A 23,970-nucleotide genomic window follows, 5' to 3' on the forward strand; every position below is an offset into this window, starting at 1 on the left:
CACAGGCACACGGGAACAAAATCAATACTATTGACAGGATTGGTGCAATGAGTAACCTGCAGTTAAAGATCTGCAAACTCCACATTCTGGTCCTTCCTCTGGCAGCTCCAGCTTTACAATCTTTTGCATTCCATCAACTAAAGAGGAAAAAGAGTAACATGACATTTATAGTTTCGCAGGCATCCTAACCTGACAAGTAACCCAGGACTTTATTACTTTCAGATTTCCACATCAATCTGTAATTTCAGTTGGGCTTACTCTGATGGCAAAATTATTCCACCCAGTCTCAACTATTGCGAATAAAATAACAAAGCCAATGAACATGTTCTAGTTCCCCCACTCTCCACTCTATAAAGAGCAAAGAGTATGAGAAAAACACAACAAAAGCAAGATCAAAGAAAATCCTAACTAAGCACAAACCCACCCCTTCCATATGGGTACAGGAACCAACCTCCCAACGCTCACTACAGGTAAACCCAAGTGACTATGACTTCCATAAAACCACATCTCTGTTATTTCCACTGGCTGTATTCTTGTCTGTGTGTCTTGGGACCACTGTAAATATTGTACCTTAACCTCAGCACTCAGCCCTGCTCAACAACATTACCAGGTTTTGTCACAACTTCACAAACTTTCTCAAGACAAGAGTTTCACTCCACCAGTACCAAAACCTGAGATCTAAGGTAATTTCCCAGGACAGCTTGGACAGGCATCCAGTACAAGGGTTCTGCTATGTGAAGTTCATCAGCAGGACACAGGCTAATTAAGAAGCAGCTTTTTGGAATTAGTTCAAGTATCAGTTTTCACTACAAACAGTCAGGCATGATCTACATTGGAAGTGATGCATTTTGGAGAACTTCGGGAGTGTTCAGCCTGGATAAGAGAAGGCTCCAGGGAGATCTTAGAGTACCTTCCTGTGCCTGAAGGGGCTCCAGGAAACCTGGGGAGGGACTTGAGACAACGGGGCAGGGAGTGAGAGGACAAGGGGGAATGGATCAAAACTGGAAGAGGGGAGATTTAGGTGAGACATTAGGAAGACATTCTTTAGTGTGAGGGTGGTGAGACACTGGTACAGGTTGCCCAGGGAGGCTGTGGAAGCTCCATCCCTGGAAGTGTTCAAGGCCAGGTTGGATGGGGCTTGGAGGAATCTGGTCTACTGGGAGGTGTCCCTGCCCATGCAAGGGTGTGGATGATCTTTAAGGTCCCTTCCAACTCAAACCATTCTGTGAGTCTATGACAAGGGAGACCATTGGCACTACTGAGCTCGTTGAAGCTAGCTGCAACATTCAGATCACATCTTCTGCTAGCCTACCTACAAGATCCCAATTAGAATAGGATTAAAAATATAAAACATTGCAGTCTCTCCAATGAAAAAAAAAAGCTATTTTACAATCCTACTCTTTCCCCAGGTGGTGCTGCATATCTCAAAATAAAGAGATATTTTGCAAAACCAGCCAACTAATACAAATTTATGCTACAACTCTGAAAGACACCGAGGTCAATCCGAGACACACTGCCTCTCTCCCTCCTCTTCCCATGAAAGGGTATTTATTTATATAAAGATTGATTATATTTCTTTTTAATATTTAATTATTCTGAACTCACTTTTCTACATTGATTATGTTGCTGTGTCCCTTTAAGGCAGAGTTGCCCTCAAAGAAGATAACAACCAGCCATCATGTGAAGGACAAGGGCAATTTTCAGCTGGCCAGCTCTTCTGCCTTACTCAAATCTTTTTCCAAAGTAACTCTCATTTGCATTCAGAATAATCATGGGACTAGAGAAGGCTGAAAGGCATGAAAGGAAGAAACAGTCAAGCTTTGAGAATAACCCACTTTTGGAACCAAGACAAAGGTTTTTTGAAATGTGCACAGGGACCTTATTCAGACACCAGTTTTCTAAGAGCTGAACTAAACTCACTCTTACGTTGCAGACTGCTCAACTCTCAGAAAGGACAAGGACACAAAGCCAGCCCATACGATGGACCATGAACCCTAGTCTAAGAAACTGATCGAACTCATGGAGATTTGGCATTAAAGGCCAATTTTAAATTTAATACTTATCTTTTGAAGCTGCTCTTCCATGGTTACCTGCTAGCAAGGCTGCACAGAATGAGGTAGAATCTTCTATTCCACCAGCAGCTGTAGCAGGGACACTTTCTCCTGAATGCTCCACATCTACCCCACAACTCTCACGAACAGATGCCCTGGCCTGCTGCAGGACCTTAGATGCTGCACAGACCCTTGCTGTAACCCCTGAAGACTCTCTTCTTAGCAGCAAGAGGATCCAAAATATATCAAGATTTGGATATTCTCCCTCCTTCTTGTGGGTATTAGCAAGATGCCATGCACATGGTGCCTCCTGCTTCTGACCCAGCAAGAGTTTAGCCTGCTCTTTTCAAGGGCTTGTGCTTAAAAAGTGGAGGATCCAGTCACAGGTCTTGGAAATACTCTACTCACCTTGTTCACCTTCTTCTTCTGCTTCAGTTTCATGGCAGGGAGCCTCCTTCCCCAACACCAGGCTCCTAACCATACACATTGCCAAGCAAGGGGTGAATTTGAAGCTTACCTGATCTTTCTCAGGCTTGTCAGAGATGTCATTCAGACTGGTGGAAGTCAGGTTTCTGTGAGTCATGGCTGGGCTGCCTGGAAGGACAATGTTGACACCAATTAAAGCACAAGTTTTAATCTAGTCATAAGAACACAGAGGCTCAGGCTACAGCAACACCTTTCCTCACACAGGGGAGGATGATGTGGGGAATTCAGGACCCTAACAGGCTGCTTTCTGTCACTCTACGTGGCACATGCGATGTTAAGATGCTAACACTTTGTCATTTCTGACCCACAGTGTCACCCTGACTCTTAGGACAGCAAAAGAGTTTCAGGACTTTCCTTAATTCCTGCCTGTGGGAGAGAAAGCAAAGCAGCAACAGGCTGCTGAGAGTGCTGCTGCTGGGTCACCCAGGACCCAGAGACAAACCTGTCCTCAAACAGGTATGGGACCCTCATGGTCACTCTGACCTGCAAACCTTAGCTCTGCTACGTAGATGGCACCTACCCTCCTCAGCTTGGGTGTGCAGCTCATGGTCCTTCCAAACAGCCAATACTAAAAATTTACCTTTCTTCAAGCAAGCTCACTAACTAAGCATGTTGATGGGCCGAAAAGCCACCATCCCCTGACACCAGATATCCCAGAGAGATGAAGAAAACCCTCAGGGACAAAGAGCTGAAGCAGTTCACTTCCATTTCTTTTTGAAAGACCAACTGCTCATCTGTAGACCTCATACACCTGCTAGTAAGGAGCTGCTTGCTCCCTTATGGACCTTACCTACCCTACTTACTCCTGTGGTCTCAGAGACCATCAGAACAGAAGGAAATAGTTCTAAAGAACACGGAATAAAGCTCCAGAAAATCCTCAAAAAGAAATGGTACTGAGGCACTTCCCATCTCAGCCTCAGCATTTCAAGCCAATATTGATTACACTTACTGTTTGACATTCCTACCAAAATCAAAGTCCAAGTTTTCAAGTGTCCATCAGCTCCCAGCACAAACAAGGTCTACAATAAATTGGCATAGTAAGAAAAAAAAAGAGGCAAGAAAAAGATCTGGACTCCCAGATCTCTTTGCAACATATTCAATGTATGTGGAGATTAGACTGAAAACATTTTTCTTATGAGCCACTTGGAATCACAATATACCTGTGGTGTTCTTGCTACAACCAGGAACACCAACCCAGCACCAGCCAAGCACAATTAAATTAGATATTAGAAAAGGGGATCTCCATCTTTTCCTCTTCCTGCTGCAGTGGAGAGCCAGATGGAAGACCCTACCTATCTCTACAAAGTTTTTACACATACGGTTACTCAGAGAGCAAGAAATGCTACTTGGAAGACTGGTTTAAGCTACAGATATGAGAAACCATTCTCCTAATTAATTATTAGTAAGCCATGTCTGCAAATTTTGACTGAATGTTTGATATAAATCTGTAGGTTGGAGAGCAACAAAACAGGAAAAAAGAGATCAGACTTGCTCATGTACGCTGTCTCTCTTACATGGTGTAGGCAACACTGTGTTCATTACACCTTCTGTGATACAACTACTGAATTAGCTTTTCTATTAGGTAAAAAGCAAAGTTGGATCAAAAAAAACCCTCCAAAATAAACCCATGTTATTTTAATCCTGAAGCCCATTATTGAAACCCAGGGCTCCTTTTTCTTGTACAGTGCAATTAATTATCTTTTACAGGATGCACAGACACTGCCAATTCTGGGAATGCTTTGACAAGTATATAATGTACCCATAAATTAAAATGGAAGATGGAAGCCTGACGCAGAGATACCCATGACTGCTTTGCACATTTGAGCCAATAAAGCCAAATAAAGGATCAGGGAAGCACTTTCTTCCAAATACAGTTTGTTGACACTGATAATTGCTGTCAGGCAGCTCAGTGAGTCACAGCAAAGCTTCTCTCAGGGCCCATCACCGAGTGCCACCAAATGCGAGCAACAAAACAAGAAAGTCTTCAGAAGAGTTAAATGGATCTGGAGACTCCAGCTGAGAAGGAAGCAAGTACGGCTTCCAAAAAGCGTTGAGCAAGGGTAGGAAACAATCCTGATTTTGTCATACACAGTTCTTTAATGCTGTTTCAGGGAATTTGATTCCAAAGAGCTGCACTGGGTGGCTGCTGTGAAAGGCATCTGCTGAAGGCACTTTGGAAGTACCATTCTCTGCTTCGGTAGTCTTCCAAATTTCTAGGTCCAGTTCTGGGGTAAACAGAATAAAATCTGGGCCCAAAGCTTTAATCTTAGGGCAACAAAAATGGGGAACTGGAGCATGTCCCTGATGCAGAAAGGCTGAGAGAGCTAGAACTGTACAGCCTGAAGAGGAGAAGGCTGAGGGGAGACCTTATCAATGCCTGTTAGTATCTGCAGGGTGGGTGCAGGGAGGATGGAGCCAGACTCTGCTCAGTAGTTCCCAGGGACAGAACGAGGGGCAATGGGCACAAATTGGAACATGGGAAGTGCCATTTAAATCTGAGGAAAATCTTATTTACAGTGAGGGTGACAGAGCCCTGGGACAGGCTGCCCAGGGAGGGTGTTCTCCGGAACCATTCCAGACCCGCCTGGATGCTGTCCTGTGGGATGTGCTTTGGCAGGGAGTTAGACTAGATGATTCCTAGAGGTCCCTTCCAACCCTGACAGCTCTGTGATTTTTCCAGATCACATCATTTGTTTGCTTTCTTCACTAGATGTCCAAGGCTGAATGTTCCTCAGGAGAGCATTACCCTTCTTTCTAGATGAAGTGGCTAATGTCTCCTTCACCTCTTGCTCCCAACACGACCAAGAGAACCACAGCAAAGCCACAGCAGGTCTTCTCAAGGCATCTCATACGCATTCTAGACCTGGACAGACCCATGTACCAAAATGCTTACCTGCCTTCTCCAGTTTTAGAACTACCACACTTTCCTGCAAACATGACCTTGACTGTACTCAAAATCCATCCCAGCAGCAGCAGCCTCACCACTGCCAGGCTCAACAAGGACAAGTACATGGAGCCTAGGCAGGAAGGACATCGGTCAAAAACCTATACAATAAGATGCATGAACCTCTAAGCAAAGGGCTCTTTGGAAACTCCTTCAGTCACAGTTAGAGCACTTTGGATGAGGAACATTTATCCCCCTGTGTGACAACACCACGGTTTCAGCCAGTGCCAGAGCTCCTACCAGGCAGAAGGACCTGAGCCCCAGAAGAAAGCAAGCCTGTACGTGAGCACCAAAGCTTTACAAGACACTTGATGTTTCTTGGAGGTAGAAAGCATCTCATAATCCCAAACTGAAGAGGGCGCTCTCAGGCTAAAATGATTCATATCTCCACGTCCTTGCAGGAAATTTTACACCTAATGCTGACAGGCAAAACCTCTTAAGCACATAATATGACTGTTCTCCCCTGAAGTTGGATGTCTGTGCATATCATCTGTTGCAGATGCCTTACAAGGTCCTCAAGTTCAGACTAGTCCCACTCAGTACTGCTTCTGAACACAGACTGGAAACCACAGGCTGCACCTTTTACCAGCTTTGCTGACCTAAGGAACATGACAGTTTACCAGCCTGCATCTCGAAGATTTCCCCAAATCCCTGATTTTGTCTTGACTACCAAGCAAAGCCACTAACAGGAAAATGCTGCTAGAAATGCCAGGTGTGCAATGTTGGACAAAAGCGATTTGGCTTTGTGGACAATGTGGCCCAAACCTGTATAGCCTGAAGCCCTTCTGACTCAAGTTCCTAATGGCTGTGCACCTTTCATAGAATCATAGAATGGTTGGCGTTGGAAGGGACCTTAAATCTTTATATAAATAAATATCCTTTCATGGGAAGAGGAGGGAGAGAGGCAGTGTGTCTTGGATTGACCTCGGTGTCTTTCAGAGTTGTAGCATAAATTTGTATTAGTTGGCTGGTTTTGCAAAATATCTCTTTATTTTGAGATATGCAGCACCACCTGGGGAAAGAGTAGGATTGTAAAATAGCTTTTTTTTTCATTGGAGAGACTGCTATGTTTTATATTTTTAATCCCATTCTAATTGGGATCTTGTAGGTAGGCTAGCAGAAGATGTGATCTGAATGTTGCAGCTAGCTTCAACGAGCTCAGTAGTGCCAATGGTCTCCCTTGTCATAGACTCACAGAATGGTTTGAGTTGGAAGGGACCTTAAAGATCATCCACACCCTTGCATGGGCAGGGACACCTCCCAGTAGACCAGATTCCTCCAAGCCCCATCCAACCTGGCCTTGAACACTTCCAGGGATGGAGCTTCCACAGCCTCCCTGGGCAACCTGTACCAGTGTCTCACCACCCTCACACTAAAGAATGTCTTCCTAATGTCTCACCTAAATCTCCCCTCTTCCAGTTTTGATCCATTCCCCCTTGTCCTCTCACTCCCTGCCCCGTTGTCTCAAGTCCCTCCCCAGGTTTCCTGGAGCCCCTTCAGGCACAGGAAGGTGCTCTAAGATCTCCCTGGAGCCTTCTCTTATCCAGGCTGAACACCCCAACTCGCTCAGCCTGTCTCCAGAGCAGAGCTGCTCCAGCCCTTGCATCATCTTCGTGGCCTCCTCTGGTCTCTCTCCAGGAGCTCCATATCCTTCTTATGTTGCAGGCTCCAGAATGGAACACAGTACTTCACAGGCCCAAAGCCAGGACGGACGTCTCCAATGCTCATTTTATAATGTTTGTATAAATAGCCTGCTCATAAGAGCAACACCACAGATGACTCAATCATGTGGAGGTGACATGGACACAAGGCAGTCTGAGCCTCTTGGCTAATACCACTTCTGAGAAAGAGCTGAAAGAGGGAGAAAAAACCCAACTTGAAAAACCTGGGAGTCCTCAGCTTCTCCGAATTGAGAGGAAACATGAGAGCTGAAGGAAGCAACAAGCCTCTCAGCCTACATGCTCTCAGAGCCCTGAGCAAAGCAGAAGAGTAAGAAGTTTCTACTGCTGAGACCTCAGCCAAAGTCTTGGGCACACGACGTTCATCATCATGTAGTTTGCTAATGAAAGAGAATTTCCTGATGTGGGCCCAATTTACATCACAGTCTCTCTGGCAAAGGTGATGTGAGCCTCTTCTTGGCTGTGCTCAGCCAAGGACTGGTCCAAGTAGCTACGGCAGGCAGCCCAAACCCCTCCATGGTATCATCTCATCCTACTAACAGGCTCTGGAGTAATCTTTCACAGGGAGCATGCTGAAATTCAGAGTTCTCTAGATTGCTATGGCCTATACAGAATGTCTCTGTGCCTCCCTGGGGGAACTGCACACTCCTCTGTGACCAGCAAGGCCTCTGGTGAGCAGTGGTCTACAAAGGAAAATCAGAGAGAAGAGGGGCCTGAGAAAAGCCCAGTTCATCACTGAGAGATAAAGCTGGTGTGTGACAAAGGGAGCCTATTTTTGCATCTTATTTCTGTGGAAACTAAAATATCCAAGAAATTCTTCACTGTGAGGGGGGGGCAAGACACTGGCCCAGGTTGCCCAGAGAAGCTGTGGCTGCCCCATCCCTGAAAGTGTTCAAGGGCAGGTTGGATGGGGCTGGGAGCAGCCTGGTCTAGTGGGAGGTGTCCCAGGGGGTTGGAACAAGATGGTCTTTAAGGCCCTTTCCAACCCAACCTGTTCTACAGTTCTATGAGTGAAGCTTATTGCATTTATAGTACTGCCTTTGTGGTAAAAATAATGAAGCCCTTTCAAGAGACAAAGGATACTTTTCGATAGCTCAAAGAAATATCACTAGGTGGCTTGGGAGGGAGCCCAGCCCCTGGAGGGCGGACTGACCTACCTGCTTCATCCCAGAGGCAACACAAAAGCAAACCAGAGTGAAACAGAGCAGCTGGGAGGGTGAGTGGAGAGAACATGGGCAGCCAGAGCAGCAACCATTCCAGCAGGAAAGCGCCTGCACTCTTCCCTCTGTAAAAGCAGCAGCGAGCGCCAGAAGCCGGGCTGGTGGCATCTCCCCTTGCTCCTCCGGGCCTCTCCCCGCCCTGGGCTGGGGCTGCGCTGCACCCGGGGGCACGGCCCGGTGTGCGGGGGCCAGCAAGGGCACCGAGCTCTGCAGCTGCAGGGGCTGCGAGCTCGGCCGTGCAAACAGGAGGCAGCAGCAGCGGAGAGGAAGAGGAGAGCCAAGTTGGAAAGTCCAAGGAAAAGAAAAACAAAACAAACAGAAAAACATGCAAGGAAAACGTTCAAGGAATTACAGAAGGAAGCCAGGTGGGGGGACAGAGTGCTCCACACACAAGGCACCTTTCTGCATCCTGTGGTGAGCAGAGGGGTAAGCCCACTCATTTGGAGCACATCTCCTCCACAGTTTCACCTTCCAGTGTTCAGTTGGCAGGTCTGGAGCCAGCTTTCTGTCCCTGGTATCTAAAATTCAGGCATCTTAGAAGCAGATTTCAAGGCTCTGAGGAAAGCAGTGCTGTGCTGAGTAGCCCCAAGCTGCAGGGCAATCATTCAGAATGGCAGACATACAGACAACAAACCAGGGCACATCCCTGTAGGAGCCAGCTTGGAGGATCCTGACCATGTATGTACCCTGGAACACCAATCTGGGCTTGGAAACACACACCTGTGTCTGCAATGCTTCAAACCATGCAAGCAGCCGAAATCTTCAGTGGGGTTTTCCAAGCATCCCTTGAAAACATCTCATTTCTGACTTAACCTCCTGGGCTGCTATTATTCCACTGACAACATCATTCAACTCTCTAAAGGGACTGAGGATGTAATTGGTATGAAAGACACTTCACTGAATAAAGCTGAACTTCAGATAAAAATTCTAGAGGAGGAAAGTTTTGCCCTGTTGCTAGCTCTCCATCTCTCAGAGCATAAGCCAACATGTTGCCAACGTCAGTTTTACTTTAACTCAACTGTTTCCAAACTACACTGTCAGCAAATAATGTTCAGGAGGTGTCTGGGCAGGACAGACACCATCCACATTGGCGATGGGCAACGTGCCATTATTTATGGTTGTTGAACACTCACACCTGAACACATCACAGTTGTCTACAGCCTCTGCCAGCTTGGTTTTAGTACAAGTCACCCACTTCTCTTCAAGGCTTTTGCCCAACAGGCTCTCCCAGGGGTAAAATTACACAAAATGCTGGCAGACAGGAAGCTTTTCAATGAAAATGTCAAATCCACGTGGCAAATGTCACCCCAAAAGGACTGGTAACCACTGATGAGATGGTCCCCAGGCACTTGCAGAACAGTGACCACAGTTCTCATTTTATAGAGTGGCAGGTCCATGTGTGCCAGCTGGCAAGGGCTGTGGGAAGACCACTAACCTCTGTGTTAGTGATCACAGGGCTTCAGGTCAAGTGCTGCACCCTGTGCCAGGTGAGGACACAAAGAACTCCTGAGAGCCAGGCAACAAAACAAGGAGCACAAAAAGACTGTTAAAAACCCCTGCAGGAGCTCCAATGAAATATAAAATCACAATGTCCTTAGTGAACACTTTGTACAGCTCAACCTTCTCGCAGTATGAGAATCTATAAAGGGTGGTGTCTTCAAAAAGTAACTGAGTAATTGGTCCAGCTTTGTCTGCTCATCTTTCTGATAACAATCTTCTTCCTGTTGAAGGGACAGCAAAGGAGTGCTTTGATTTCTCCTCCTCCACCTGATGTCACCCAGGAAACTACCATCTTTTGCCTGATTTCTTTCCCAAGAGCAAAAGGATTTCTGAGGAAACCTCGTCCCACAAGTACGATCAAAACATGAAGCTGCGTGACACAGAACTGAACTGAAGGCATTCAGCACACACCTTTGCTGCTCAGTGCTGTGCTCCTGCCAATGTGATTGCTGTTGAGTCTTATCTTCAAAAGGAGCCATGAAATTAAAGGAGGGGGTAGAGGATGACTCTGCTACCAGGGACCATGGAGCCATGGTCAACCCAGGTGAGCTGTATAGAGAAATTCCCAATACTACACAACGGAGTGAAAATACACTCCTTTTCACAGGCAAAATCTTTGCAACTTCTGCTCATTTACCTTTTTTCCTGCTTTATACATAAAGAATATCTTAGGACACATTCAGAAGTTTCAATTATAATCACATATAATATCAGAATGGGAGTTTCTACAAGCTTATAACAAAACAAGGAAAGGCACAGAAAATTTTAGAGCCTCTAAGATTTAGTTATTTCAGCACTCTGAAGTAAGACAGGCACCTCTGTATCTTTGAGAACCATTGCCCAGGAGACATTTCCAGATTTCAGATCTAACAAACACTCTTGAAGACATTTGGCACTATGTAATTTGGGTTTTAAGCCTAACTGCCCTGAACAAAAATAAAATAAGGAAAATCATGAGCAGGATCCATGCTAGTGACATTATGCTAAAGTGCTTCCTAAAGAAATGGTTTTGCAAGTAATTTAACAAAATTTGGTACCTATTAAAATCAGAGGTTGCAAATCAATTGCTACTGCCCAATGAGAGCCAGAACGTAATATTTTTACACATAACCTACAGCAGGGTCTGGTTCTTCTTCAGTAGAGAGTGTTTAATTAATGACCCTTAATGAACAAACAATACCTGGGTCCATTAAATGCTCAGGGAGCTTTGCCATTTATATTGATGAGTCTGATGGGTGAGTTAGAGATAAGTTCTCCCTTTCTCCAAGGGCAGTAACTGCCAGCCAAGCAGCTTCCCCAGTCCAGCAGCCTGCAAAGCTGGTGTGCAGAGTAAGTGATGCAGAGAGGGGCTGCTGCTCCTGCCAGCATCAATATTGGATGAAAGTCTCACTGATACTGAAACGAAAGGTAGACACTGAAAGGAAACACCTACCTGGAAAGAAACTCGAAGGAAGTTCATGAGCACTCAGGGCTGCTGGCACTTTCATTATTGTGATTAGCTGTGTTGAGACACAGCTCCTGTGGGCCTCATTAAACTTTCATCTCTCATCATCTCAGAGATGACTTTAGAAGCACACGAGAGGCCCTCACTGAACTCTGGGGCGTGTGGTATGACTCACTGAAATACAGTCTGGAGTTACTTTTTCATTAAATAATAAATAACAGTAAGAGCTATTCATGAAGTATTTTCCTTTGTATGTAAATCTCTCCCTCCTTAAGTCTCAAGTCACTTGGACTGTCATGGAATATGATGCATTCTACATTCTCACAAGACATAAATATCCCGGGTGGGAAAACAGAGGCAAACCAACATGAACACAGTGGCTGAAGGGCAGCCAGCAGGCTAACTAGAGCCAGGAAATAAGTTCTTTAGAATCAGTCCGACACTGGACCAGCACAGCCGCTTCAAACATGAAAAGGAAATGGATGAATGGATGAAAAACCAAGTCACCTAGGATTGAATAAAGGATGTGAAAAATAGGCAGGGACTGGAATGAGGATTTAGATGAATGCGCTTTGGAAGCACCCACCTTCCACGTCAAGAATTTTATATTTATCCAGCCCAAGCATTTTATATTTATCCAGCCCTGGAAGTCTAGCTCCAACTGTGAAGAGACCAGGGCTTACCATCCAGGGTGGAGTTCACTAATGCCCTGTGCATCATTTTACCTTCAGATCTCCTAAGCTTTAATTTGCCTTTAATACCCTGAGGTGTTGATGCCACCTTGAGGAATTGTGAAAAGGAAGAATTCAGCATTCACCAGCTGCTGAAAAAAGAGACGGCTGTTCCAAGCGCATGGTGCAGCAAAAATAGATGTAATACAGAGGTGGAAGATGAATGGTTTGACAACTTTAACCTCTTCACTTAGCCTCTGGGTGTGTCCGAAGGAGCCACCACTCAGAGCAATGCCACACAGTCAGTCCTAAAGGTTTCCTCACATTTCTCCTCCTTAGGATCCTTGAGACAGGTACTCAGAATGAAACGTTCAGCCTGATTACCTGTTCAACCACCAGATGGGAAGAAGCAGAGCACTGCCCAAACACCATGGGCAAGCCTGGAAAAACCTCTCCATGTCACCATAACCTCAGCACCCTGCCTACCTGCAGGAGAGGGCTTTGGGGCTGGAGCCCAGAATCAAGGGCATCCCCTTCACCACGCACAAGGTGACTGAAGCACCCAAGAGATGTGTCCTAAAGACACATCCATTTTATGTTTAGCCTCCCCTACAGCGTGGATACAGCCCAGGATCCTTCTCCTCAAGGCAAACCTGTTCACCTTTTCAAAGGTCCACAAAGAGTACCAGTCACAGAGGTAGCTGAGTTCAGAAGAAAAATGCCTGAGGCTAACAGGAAATGAGCAGAGAGTCTTGAGGAGCAGGACTTGAGCTCCTGAATGAGACCTCTCTTGGACCTGGCCAAGCACGGCCCCTCTCTTTGCTTCACTGGACTCCTGCAGGAATATTCACCATAAAGCTGTCCATCCAGAACAGTCCCTTCATTGCTGTTATTGCACCTTTTTGTTATTCACTGCATTATCACGGCACTCATAGGTGACAAGATGCATCACCAAGAGCAATACATATTCTTCACATGCACATACACACCTGTTGCAAAAGCAAACTATGATAAAAACCAGAAAATATTAATGAAGTATAGGAATAGGTTAGGGAGAAATGTTACGGTGAGTTTTAGAAGCAGAACACAGAAAGCTAGGAGGCCTTAAATGTAGGAAGAAGAATATAACTTCTTCCCTTTGCTCTGGCTATTTTCAAATACCAGCTTTTCAGCAAATTTCCAGGCTGCAACAGGAGGCAGGTGCCAGAAATCTGAGATGTGACAAAAGGCTGAAACCTCCTCTTTTCTGTCTACCATTGGTAAGGAGACAGCTGATCTCAATGTGTAAGTCCAGAGTGACTGGCCAGGCCTCTGTAGCTGCCTGCGTTGGGCGCACGCACACATTTACAGACACCATCATCAACACGACACTGCCTGTGAGGCTGTTTTCAGACAGAGAGAGACATGGTCACAATGTACACGACAACACCATTTTAGGATGAATAAAGCAAGATGGAAATCAGCTTTACCCACACTGGACGATGATTGCATGGCAATAAAATGCAGACTAGGTGTTACTGTCATGTCACTTTTGACCAGAGTGCCACCGATACCATCTGGTACAGAAATTGACCACGTACAAAAGCTGCCCAAACGTTCCAGATGATTGGCCTTTTAGGGTCAGGCATGGTGGGAGTTTTTGGTACATCTCTTCCCTATGGTTGTTCCTAAATCATCTCCTCTCATCCAGCTGCAAGAGCATGTCCCTGCCTCCTGCTGTGCCTGCCTGGCTGCCACCTCCCCTCCTCTGTCTGCCAGTCCAGTGAAGATAGGGTTAGAGCAATGTGCCACGGCCAAAGCAGCCTCCAGAGCCCACCACTGACATGCTGTCAGCACGGGTCTCGCTACACTAATCAGGGGTTAGAAAAGCTTTGTCAAAGCAACGCAGTTAGTTGTGGGCGGGCAGGTTTGGTGGGCTGCTTTAGAAAGGAAGGCTATAGCCAGTTAGCCTCTGCATTACCATTATCGGGGTTGGTAAACATCCTACTTGCACTGGAGACGGTCTTTCCAATGTCAGCCAGAGAACGCAGGTTGGACTTCTTGGTCTGGTGCCGGTGCTTCCTGAGCAGCGTGTAGGTGACTTTGTCCTTCAGTTCTGGTTTCAAAAGCCCCGTCTCAATCTGATTGTCAACAATCACTTCTGTCACATGCAAAGAAAGGGGTGAGGGAGAGGACAGTTAATTACAAAGCACCAAATTCAGCTCTACCAAGGAAGATAGATAACTTCCACCTCAAAACCAGATTTCACCATTTCATTTTGAATGAGAATCTCCTTTAGATATTGCTTTGGAAACAAAACATAAGCATTTTCATCCACCAAAACCCATCAGTCACCAGCACGTACCTATTGCACCAAGCCTCCCTTTTGTTATTTTCATAGACACCACTGAGCCTATTTGAAACCAAGTGTAATCAGGATGAGATGGTTCTTAGTTCAGGAGGGGAATCTCCTCTGACCCTGTATTTTTGTGAAGAAGCTACAACTACAGTCCAATTTCTGGTGTGCTCCCAAAAATAACACGGTAAAACTTTCATCAGATTCACCTGGGTTCACCTCACAGGCTCCCCCACAAAAACTAATCTAACGACAGGAAAAAGTCCTGGAGATGAGTAACTAATTAAATCGCTCACTCTGAGAGCTGCAGTAAAATGATGGCAACTACAAAAGGCAGAACTTGCTCCAATTGTCACAGGACGTATTACATGGCTTTGCCTTTAACTGAATCACCAGGAAAAAAGGCTCCCAGCACCCTGCAAAGGCTGCTCACTTTCCACCACTTCTCTACTTTCTGCTCCCCCATCCCAGAGCAGAAAGAAAAAAAAAAACAAACAGGAGTCAGATTCATTAAGAACCTCTATTGTGCATTAAATCTCACATTAAGTCATTCCCTTGATTACTTCAGTTAACAGGCTGTCCCCCAAGGGAAAGTGGCAGCTCTTATTTGTCTACCAGTAACTTTTATTTGTGCTAATAATAAGAGTTATGGAAAAGTGGAGGCAGAACATGCATCGCATTTGCTAACTCAGTGAGTCAGAAAGTCACCCTCTGTACTGCCCAAGAATTACTGCCTCTTCAAAGCACGAGCGAACAAGGTCTTGTTCTTCCACCCAAATTCAACAAAAGATGGCTACATGCACATAGGTAAGGTGACAAAATGTTGGCAAAAGGTTTATTTTTGTAAAGTTCTCTTTTTCTGGAAGCTTTTGTTGTTTGCATTTTTTTGTTGGGGATTTCTGAAGTACGTCCTTCAGAACAACATGTCTGTCTTAATCAAGTTTATCCTTCTCCAGTAGGCAAGGATTTCTTCCCTTCATGTTTCGGATGTAACACAAATCACCGAAGAGAGCTCTGAGTTTTTCTTTCCTGCATGTCACTGCTAGACACCAACCAAGTGATGATGATTAAATAATTCTGGAAACCAAGTCTGCAGGCTACTTGGACTTCCCTATCTATCTGATTAAGGACCTGGACCTGAAAACATGTCCTGCTCAGAACAGTGTTACAGCGACAGCAGGCCCTGATTTGTAATTTAGTCTCTCAGGAATTAGATTTAATTTGGGTGTTGAAGAAGGATATTGAAGGTGACATCTTGAAGTGACTTCAAAAAGAAATTTAATGTTTGAGGGTTGAAGTCTCGGACAACTGACATCAGCTGCTCTCATCTTTTGAAGTACACTCAGCTTCAGCAGAAAAACTTCAGAGTCTTTTGGTTGGCTGCTTGTTTGTTTTGTTTTTTTTTTCATTTTGCAAAGCTCTGTGTTTGGATACACAGAAAAAACCAAAGGAAGATAAATGCCACCATAAGCACTACGTTCAAAACTCTGTAGATGACAGCAGAGGCAGCTTTTGCAATTCTAAGTCTTACAAACTCGTGCAACAACCAATATTTGACAATCTTGTGCCTGGACAATTTTAAGCCTGCTCCCTGAGGTTATAATTCAGGGCACTGAGTTCTCTGGGGGTTTTATTTCATTTTTATCTTCTACAACTCTTCACCCAATGGCTTCTAAGCTCAGAGTTTTGGTTAAATGTACCTCCACTGGATGGCTCACTTTAAAAATTTATTTTCATGTGTCTTCTCAGGCGTCATTGGGAACATGCTATAGCTCTCAGCAATGTCACTAAGTGTCATCCCAGGCCACAGATATTTTGACTATCAAAAAAAAAGCTATCTCATTCAGCTGAGTGAAGCAGCTCAGTGAAGCAGCTGCTCCTTGCTCTCCTCTGCTGCAGGGGACCACCCCATCTGAAGCAGAGCCTCACCTGACTTCAGCAGCCCACCCTGGGACCTCATCCCATTGGATATTAGGAGAAAGTTCTTCACCAGGAGGGCTTTCAGGCCCTGGCACAGGCTGTCCTGGGAACTGTTGGAGCCACCACCCCTGGAGGGATTTCAAAGCTGTGTAGATGTGGTGCTGAGGGACAGGGTTTAGTGGTGGACTTGGCAGTGCTGGGTTAGTGGTTGGAACTGATGATCTTAAAGGTCCTTCCCACACAAAATGATTCTTTGATTCTATACAATCACCAAAAGCCAGTTCCTGGTAAGCACTAATTATCACTGAAGTGGATTTTTTTACATTTCTTCCTGAACTGAGAACTACTCCTCTTATTTATCTGTTATCCTTCTCCCTGTATTTTCTAGTGTCCCCTGTTATTCCTTAGAGGATTATTTCTTTATTTTCCTCCTTTATTTAAAAAGCAGTGCTTTTGCATTAAAACCATCAGTGACAGCATCATCAGGTTTAATTAAAAGTTCCAGAGAAGACTTGAGGGGAAGAGCCAAGGCAGCTTTACTTACCCACCACCTGTGGGAGAGAAGTGGCCTCTATATCCAGCATTATGGAACCTTTCTCCATACATGTCCTTAGCTCAAACAAGCTGTGCAGAGACAAGGTGGCCACGTGAGGTTTGCTCCATCGCTCTCCACCTTGTTCCACCTTCTCCTCAAACTTGATCCACCTACAAGAGGGCAGAGCAAGGAGATGGTGTCAGAGCTGCTGGCTCCTTGCAGACCCACATCTCTGCAGGACACGAGGCAGATGACCCCTTGTGGCATCCTGACAAGTGCACATGCATTTTCCAGCATCTCTCCAAGGCCACAAACCCACTATCAAGTGTCAAATACTTAATGAATTGGTATAGCTGAGCAGGGACAATGCTCTGTCTGCTTGTTGGCCACTGCATATGGGAGGTAAACCACGTTATTTTTAATAGCTTTCAGCATGACATAGACTAACACCCTGCAGCACAGAGGCAGCTTCAGCAACCCAGCTGAGACCTAGGCATCTCCTTCCCAGCTTGCACACCCAGTCCCTAACCTGACACAGCATCAAATCAACCACCACCACTTGATCACTACCTCCCCACACCCAATGGAGGGAGAGTCAGGTAATAATAAGCAAGTCACACTTAACTTATCCCAAGTGAGAAGGGCTGAGCACCACAGCTCCACAAAAAGGATGGGTGGTAGTGGTGGGGAAATCAGCATTTTTGTAAATAAGGTGACTTGTCTGCTTTTGAATACTCAAATACAATAAAACCTGAAAGTTTCAGACTGCCAAAACTCAGCAGCACCAAATAATGCTGCCCCATACCCACAGGCTGGCATAAGGCAAAGGAGGATGAGAGGAGAACATCCTAACCAAACCTCAGCAGAACAAGTGAGCCTCCAGAGGCAAAGGCCCAAATTAAGGGGCTCATTCTTTCCCTCCACTCTCTAGCTGTTGTTTAATGATTTATCAAAGCAGGTCTGAAAAAAACAGAAAGTTCACCTCTAGTTGAAGACTAGAGCAAAGGTTAAATCCTCTTCTGTGCAAAACACTCTTTCTATCCCTGAAACCGTAACCTAGCAGGGAAGCAGAAGGGTCCTCTCCCCACATGCCAGGCTGCAGCCCAGCTCCAGCTCCAGCCTTGCCTGGGGCTCCACAGCAGCGGGCAGCCCAGGATGGAGCTGGGCTGCTGAGATGGGAGGTCAGCTGGCTCCTACCTTCCCTGCACTGGGAAAAGGAAAAAAAAAAAAAACCACCGTTAACCTTTTGCCTTTGTTGCAGCACCCAGCCATGGCTTTGGTGGGAGTGCAGGCAAAGGAAGGTGATTTAACACCATCTCATTGCAAAGCAGAAGTGCCTTCTAGTCCTGTCGTGAGATATTATTTTAATAGATGTGGAAAATGAAAATTCCAGTGACTAAGGTAAGGGCATTGTTAAGACAAAAAAACACACATGTGAAGGTAAGGAAGTTCATAAACTGATGCAAAAGAATATTATTAACACCAAGTGAAATTATATTTAATCCTGAAAAATTTATTACTTGTGGATTAATCAATTATGCTTTTCAATTGCATTCATGTTGAGCCTTATTTTAATTTATTTTATTTTATTTGATCTCAAATTAATAAGGTTCTATTCAGGCCACAAAACCTAGATATTTCCTAGGACACAGAAGGGACCTGCACTGCCAGCCTGTGAATTTCAACGGCAGTATACTGTGTGTGACTGAGATATAGAGATACAGTTTGCCTTGCTACAGCACAAAGGCTGCAAACTACAAAGTGTTTTCCTTTTTGGTGTGAACATATTATCCAGGACAATCAATATTTGCTTTCTGTTTGCTTTTCTCACTACAACCCACAATACAAATACAATAAAACAACATTTCCCTGGCAAACCCACCTGAACTCCTGCTTGCTCTATTCAGGGCATTCAAACCATCTCCCTCTGCAAACCAGTGTTCAGCAAAGCTGTCCATGTGCCTCTCCCTATGTTTAACCCATGACTTGGTCTTGATGGGGTTTTTTCCCAAAATCTGCTTCTTCAGAACAACTTTTGCTCACAGGTTTTTTTGGGCTGAAAGCAGCACTGGCTGCAGCCTAGCACCAACACGCTGCTTCAGGGCAGAAATTCTCTCCACTGTTGATGGAGAAAACAATCAAATTCCCTTCCTCATTTCTATCCCGCTCTGCTCTTGACATCCACGTGTAGCTCCTGCTTGCCAGTTCTACTGCCCTTGCCATAATGAGTAACCATTCCCTGGCCACATCAGATGAGCAGTACGGTGTGACAAAGAGACCCATGGTCTGTTACACCTTGGGGGCCTTGGAAACTATGCCACAGCTTCAGAAAGGCTCTCCTGGCACTGGGGACTTGGGATTTCAGGTGCCTGTAAGATCGCTGGCTCCAAAGGGCTAAGACTTGGGAGAACAATTTGCCACCAGCACCCTCGGCTGCATCCAGAGTAGCTGCCTGTGGTTCTGAGGCCTGGCCAGGCTGTGAGCCCAGTTAGCACCTCTGCCAGCCCAGAGCAGGAGCCAACTTCTCTCTTTAAAGCCTCAAAACCAATCATGTAAAAGGTGCTTTAACATTACAAGACGTAAAGGGGTGAAGGATGAAGATGCACTGCCTGTCAGAGGGAATATAATAAAAAGAAGACCGTAATACAAGATTAAAAAGTAACGATCCACCAACCCACAGTCCTTTCATTCCTTTCTTTTGTAATTTCATGATCTTTCTGCTGTCTCCCTGCCTTGCAGAACGACAATGCCCACCCCGTGGTGGACACATCCTGGTCCCCAAATGTACTGTATTGAGCCCCTAAAATGGACTGGTGGCCTCCAGCTGCTGCAGATCTTTTCTTAGTTTGCTCTGTATCCTGTAACTACCACTGAAATGCAAACATTCACATGTTAGTGCAAGAACTTGTCCAACAAAATGAATGAGGAGCATCCAGTGACCCAGATCTTCAGTTTCCAACAGCAATAAACCTTCCCTTTTACTGCTCTATTTCTAATGCACTGACAGGGCTTTGCTGCAGAACCCTGTATAGAATAAGGATGTTCCTCCAAAGCAGCCATTTATCGTGACCCATGGCCCAACACTATGATGGGCTAACAGGCTAGGGGGCACAAAGAACACCCTTGAGTCCTGGTCATGGGCTGATCTTACCTACTGTCAGAAGTGTCATCACGTGCAGGGGGACAACTACCACCTGTTTATACTGGAGTTGCAACACAGACAGCTGAACTCACAGGAAACAAAAAACAGGGTGGGCAACTAAAGGTCATTTTTTGGAAAAGTTTTTTAATCAGTTCTTGCTAGAAATTTTCAGTGACATGTACCAGTTATTTTTCTGTTGACCAGAACAGCTCTGGAAGGGATGGTGTAATTCACAAAACCTTTTTAATATACTCTTTCCTAATAGCTTCCACACCTTGTCAAGTCTTAGACTGAAGAGCTGCAACATCTCTGCCCGATGAAGCACAGACCCAGCCAGCTTCAGCTGCTATGTCAGGGTTACAGACAGGGTTTGCTGTGCAAGATTAAGTCATCTCAGGAAGATACTAAAAAATCTAGAACAATCATACACTATGTAAGATCATTATCAACAAAAGAGGAGGCTGGGCCAAGTTTAAGAACTACCCAGTGCCTCCACAAGGTGCTTAGAGCAGGTAACGTATACATGTATCTTTAAAGAGAGAGAGTTGAATATATAGCTCCATACAGCACTTCTACCAAGAATGTGTGGAAAGACATAAAACCAGAAATCACTTGTCAGAGAAGAAATCAAAATCCCTTTTTCTCCACAGCCACCTGACAGCCTGAAGATATCCCTCATATCCCTCAAGAAATCGTGGTGCTTTGGAATCTGTCCTGCAGGACACAGGGCATCTTCCTTTAGATGGGTGGCAGTTGTGGAGTTAAGGAAAATAGCTTCCCAGTATTTTTGCTATAAAGGAGAGAGCAAAGTGACTGCTCCTCAAAAAAATACGACACTAAGGGCTAAATAATGGAAAAGCTTCATCCAACTGTCATTCAAACCCCTTCCCAAAGACCTGTGCACAGAGGAAAGCATAGTTTGCTGTAAAAAGGAGAGGTGGGCAGTGCAGGTGACAAAATGCAAGTGCTGAACTAATGGTAAGAGGAGAGAAGAGCAATAAAGGGAGAAAAGGATGACCAACATGTAAGGAGTTAGAGAGTAAAAGGTGAAAAGTCTTTAAATAGGCTCTCCAAGTGTCCAAAAAGTAAAAATAAAAGAAAGATAAGGGGGTAAAGAGGTAGGTGGTGGGTAAAGAACATTAAGGCAACCAAACAAGATGGGCTAAAGATGAACACGGTAGGGTGCCCTTAGGACTCGAAGGTGGGGAAAGAGCTTAGCCCAGCCACAATTAAGGAAAAGAAAAAGCCTCAAGTTAATGAGAGGGATCGGGAGGAGGGAAGGCAGAGCCCCAGAATGCTCTCTGGCTGGTAAGCACCTCTTTGTAGTGGGGTGGTTTAGGCCTTCACAGACTGCAATAAGGGGTTTACCTTTTAAGGCAAACCCAAGGAAAAGATTTTAATGGCTCTTTTGGTGGTGGCTCAGATGTAACTTGTGTCAAGCAGATAAGAAAACCCATGCTGGCTTTGTAGCATGGTTTTTTGACCAAGCCACAAGCAGCATCAAAGAAATAGGCAGAAAACCTAACCAAGAAACTCAAAGCAGGCAACTCCATCCAGCTTTTAACACACACCTTTAACAATTTCCTCAAAAGCAAAAAAACTGTGGCTTTTTTCCCATTTAAAATTCATTTCATCAGTAACTTGCTAGGAGAGGGACACAGTCAAAATCTCCCAACTTGTGGTGTGAGGTGGGATCAGGCTCAAATCTACTTTTGGGCAACAGAATTTTCAATTTGAACTGTGCAGGCTCCTTTCTGTGGATTCCCCAGCGATCCTGTCACACAAATATTACCCCACTGGAGCGTTAAAAAAGAATTCCCCATGGGGATCCTGTGCAGCTTCCCTTTCTTTCAGGGTAAAGGAAAACCAACCCACCTTGCAGTCTCCTTCCATTCCATCTCTTGTCCATCGATGGCGAGAAGTTCATCCAGCTCCGTGAAGAGCTGGGGGGGTGCTGGGCTGTCATCTTCCTCTCCGAGGATGAAGCGGATGCGTTCGGCCGCAGGGGAGACTGCAGAGGTGAAAATACTGCGGTTAACTGCCTGAGAGATGACCAGGGACACGCGGCTCCTCTCCTTCCCCTGCTCCCCCACGCCATTCAGCTGCTTCTCCAGGCTGTCTTTTCCATTTGACATCCTAGTCGCTGTGGACGGTGGGGCGTGAGCGAGGGTATGTCTACCTCCCTCTCTCTCCTTCCTTGCCTCTCACTTGACTTCTTAAAAGTTCGATCTGGGAGTAAAGTTCAGGAAAACTTGCTTCTTCCTACAGTCCTTAACTATGTAACAGCAATTTGCAGCCCTTGTAAAAAAAGAACTATCGACCTCAAAACCAATACGCTCTATGGTGCGTGCACAAGGACCTTCCGTACTCTGATCAGCTGAGATTCTTCACCTCGTTTTTTATATGAGGTACAACCAGTTTCAGCCAAACTCTTTTGGGGCTTGCTGTGACAGCATCCCATAGCTGGCTTTCCCCTCCCTGCCAACAAGGCTGGGGCTGCCATTGGCCTGCAAGGCAGGCTGGAACCTCCCCAGACCTACCACTGGAGCACAGAGGAATATTTAGCAGGAAGGTTGTCCCGTCTATACATGCAGAATGCGACCCGGTGCATTTAGTCAGGCACCAATGCACTGAGAATAAACAACTGCTTCCACTGGGGAAAGGCTGTCCATTTAGGCAAAAGAAACTATTCTCAACACATGCTCTTTGAACAGCTCAAGCCACATTTATTTGCATTATTACCTCAAGAAAAATTAGCAGAAAACCCTTCCTGGTTACGAAGTTGAAAATTAAAACCTGAGAGCATCACTGTCCCCATCCCAAGACCTAAGGGTATCTCCCCAAGGCAGCGGGAGCTCATGCCACAGGAGTCACCTTGCTGGAGGACACCTTGGGGTCTACATGTTTTTTCTGATCATATCACCTTAAAAGGAAGGTGTGATCATGTGAAATTTTAAGAGAGACATCCTTTCTGCTGGATGTTTACTAGCATTAAACAGCAGACTATGAACTTTGAACAGTTCTGCTAAAAACTCCCTTTTTTTCAAAAAATCAGCTGTCTGTTGCAAAATAATCAATTACACCATGTGTCCCATCATTGATTCTTCAAGGGTAAACAAATTTGTAAAGTGAAAAAAGCAACCTGCAAGAAACATGTCCTTTCCCCCTTGTTTTTGAAAAGAAACTTTCATCACATCCTTCTTCAACTACTCAGCAAAGGTGGATGCAAATTCACTTCTCCATCAGTTAGGTTCATGATGCTTTCATACTATAAACCAGATTACTATTCTACTGGAAGTGTATTTGCAGCCATAAATGCCCTTGCAGCTCCCCGGGCACCCAAGTACATGGCCCAGCATGGGCTCTGCAACAAGGGCAGGAGGGATAAGACCATACAGATGGTGTCCACAGTACAGGTTGATGAGCACCCTTGCACCTGACAGCCTTTTGGCTTTAAATGCTTGTAGAGGAGCCGTGTGTCCATTCTTTAACACCTCCACCCAGCCCCAGAGATGGCAACCTCTGAAGAGCTCTTCAGAGTACTGCATGTGCTGCTGCATGGGCTGGAAAGTGATTTCCTTCTCTTGCTTACACCAGAGCAGGGACGTTTACACACTCCTCCTTTCTCCTGTCATAAAGTCCTCAGCAGCATTGCCTTTCATCACAGAAACACCATCCCTTTAAGAAAATCCATAAAAACCCTGACCATCCCTTTGTATAGAGCCCCTCTACCTACCACTCCTCTCTGCAGTGCTGTGGAACGCAGTCCTTGCCAATCCCCAGCACAAACAACAACCTGCACATAGTCGCCCCTCCTTTCCCAAGCCCAGCATTCCAAGGGTACCGTCTTAGGATCACAGCTGCCTTCCCCACCACTGTCTCAGCCTGTGCTACAGCAGCCTTCCAACACAGACCAACCGGTCTGTGCCTCTGCCACATGTTGCCCATCACACAGTAAAATTCCCAAATACAAAGGTTTTGCATTTCCCATCAGTCCTCCCTTTGAGAAAACCCATCACTTCCTGCTTCCCCAAAAAGTTTCT

At 45.5% G+C, this 23,970-nt stretch overlaps 2 protein-coding genes across 9 annotated transcripts in view; one reads left to right on the forward strand and one right to left on the reverse strand.

The window, feature by feature from the left end:
- GC (GC vitamin D binding protein) overlaps positions 1 to 23,970 on the forward strand; it is a 134,382-nt gene that overhangs the window by 65,616 nt on the left and 44,796 nt on the right. The window lies entirely within an intron of this gene.
- SLC4A4 (solute carrier family 4 member 4) overlaps positions 1 to 23,970 on the reverse strand; it is a 204,985-nt gene that overhangs the window by 56,123 nt on the left and 124,892 nt on the right. For 5 of the 8 annotated variants that reach the window (XM_051617728.1, XM_051617731.1, XM_051617726.1 and 2 more), the window contains 4 exons: positions 21,803 to 21,938; positions 16,795 to 16,955; positions 13,956 to 14,135; positions 2,569 to 2,645 (listed from right to left, as the gene is read on the reverse strand). In XM_051617728.1, the coding sequence (XP_051473688.1) occupies positions 2,569 to 2,645; positions 13,956 to 14,135; positions 16,795 to 16,955; positions 21,803 to 21,938 (554 nt within the window). Of the gene's footprint in view, positions 1 to 2,568; positions 2,646 to 13,955; positions 14,136 to 16,794; positions 16,956 to 21,802; positions 22,354 to 23,970 lie in introns of those variants that run through there. The other 3 variants (XM_051617729.1, XM_051617734.1, XM_051617733.1) reach the window with 2 other exon arrangements.

The sequence above is a fragment of the Apus apus genome, chromosome 4 (genome assembly GCF_020740795.1).
Source record: "Apus apus isolate bApuApu2 chromosome 4, bApuApu2.pri.cur, whole genome shotgun sequence".
Lineage (NCBI taxonomy): Eukaryota > Metazoa > Chordata > Aves > Apodiformes > Apodidae > Apus > Apus apus.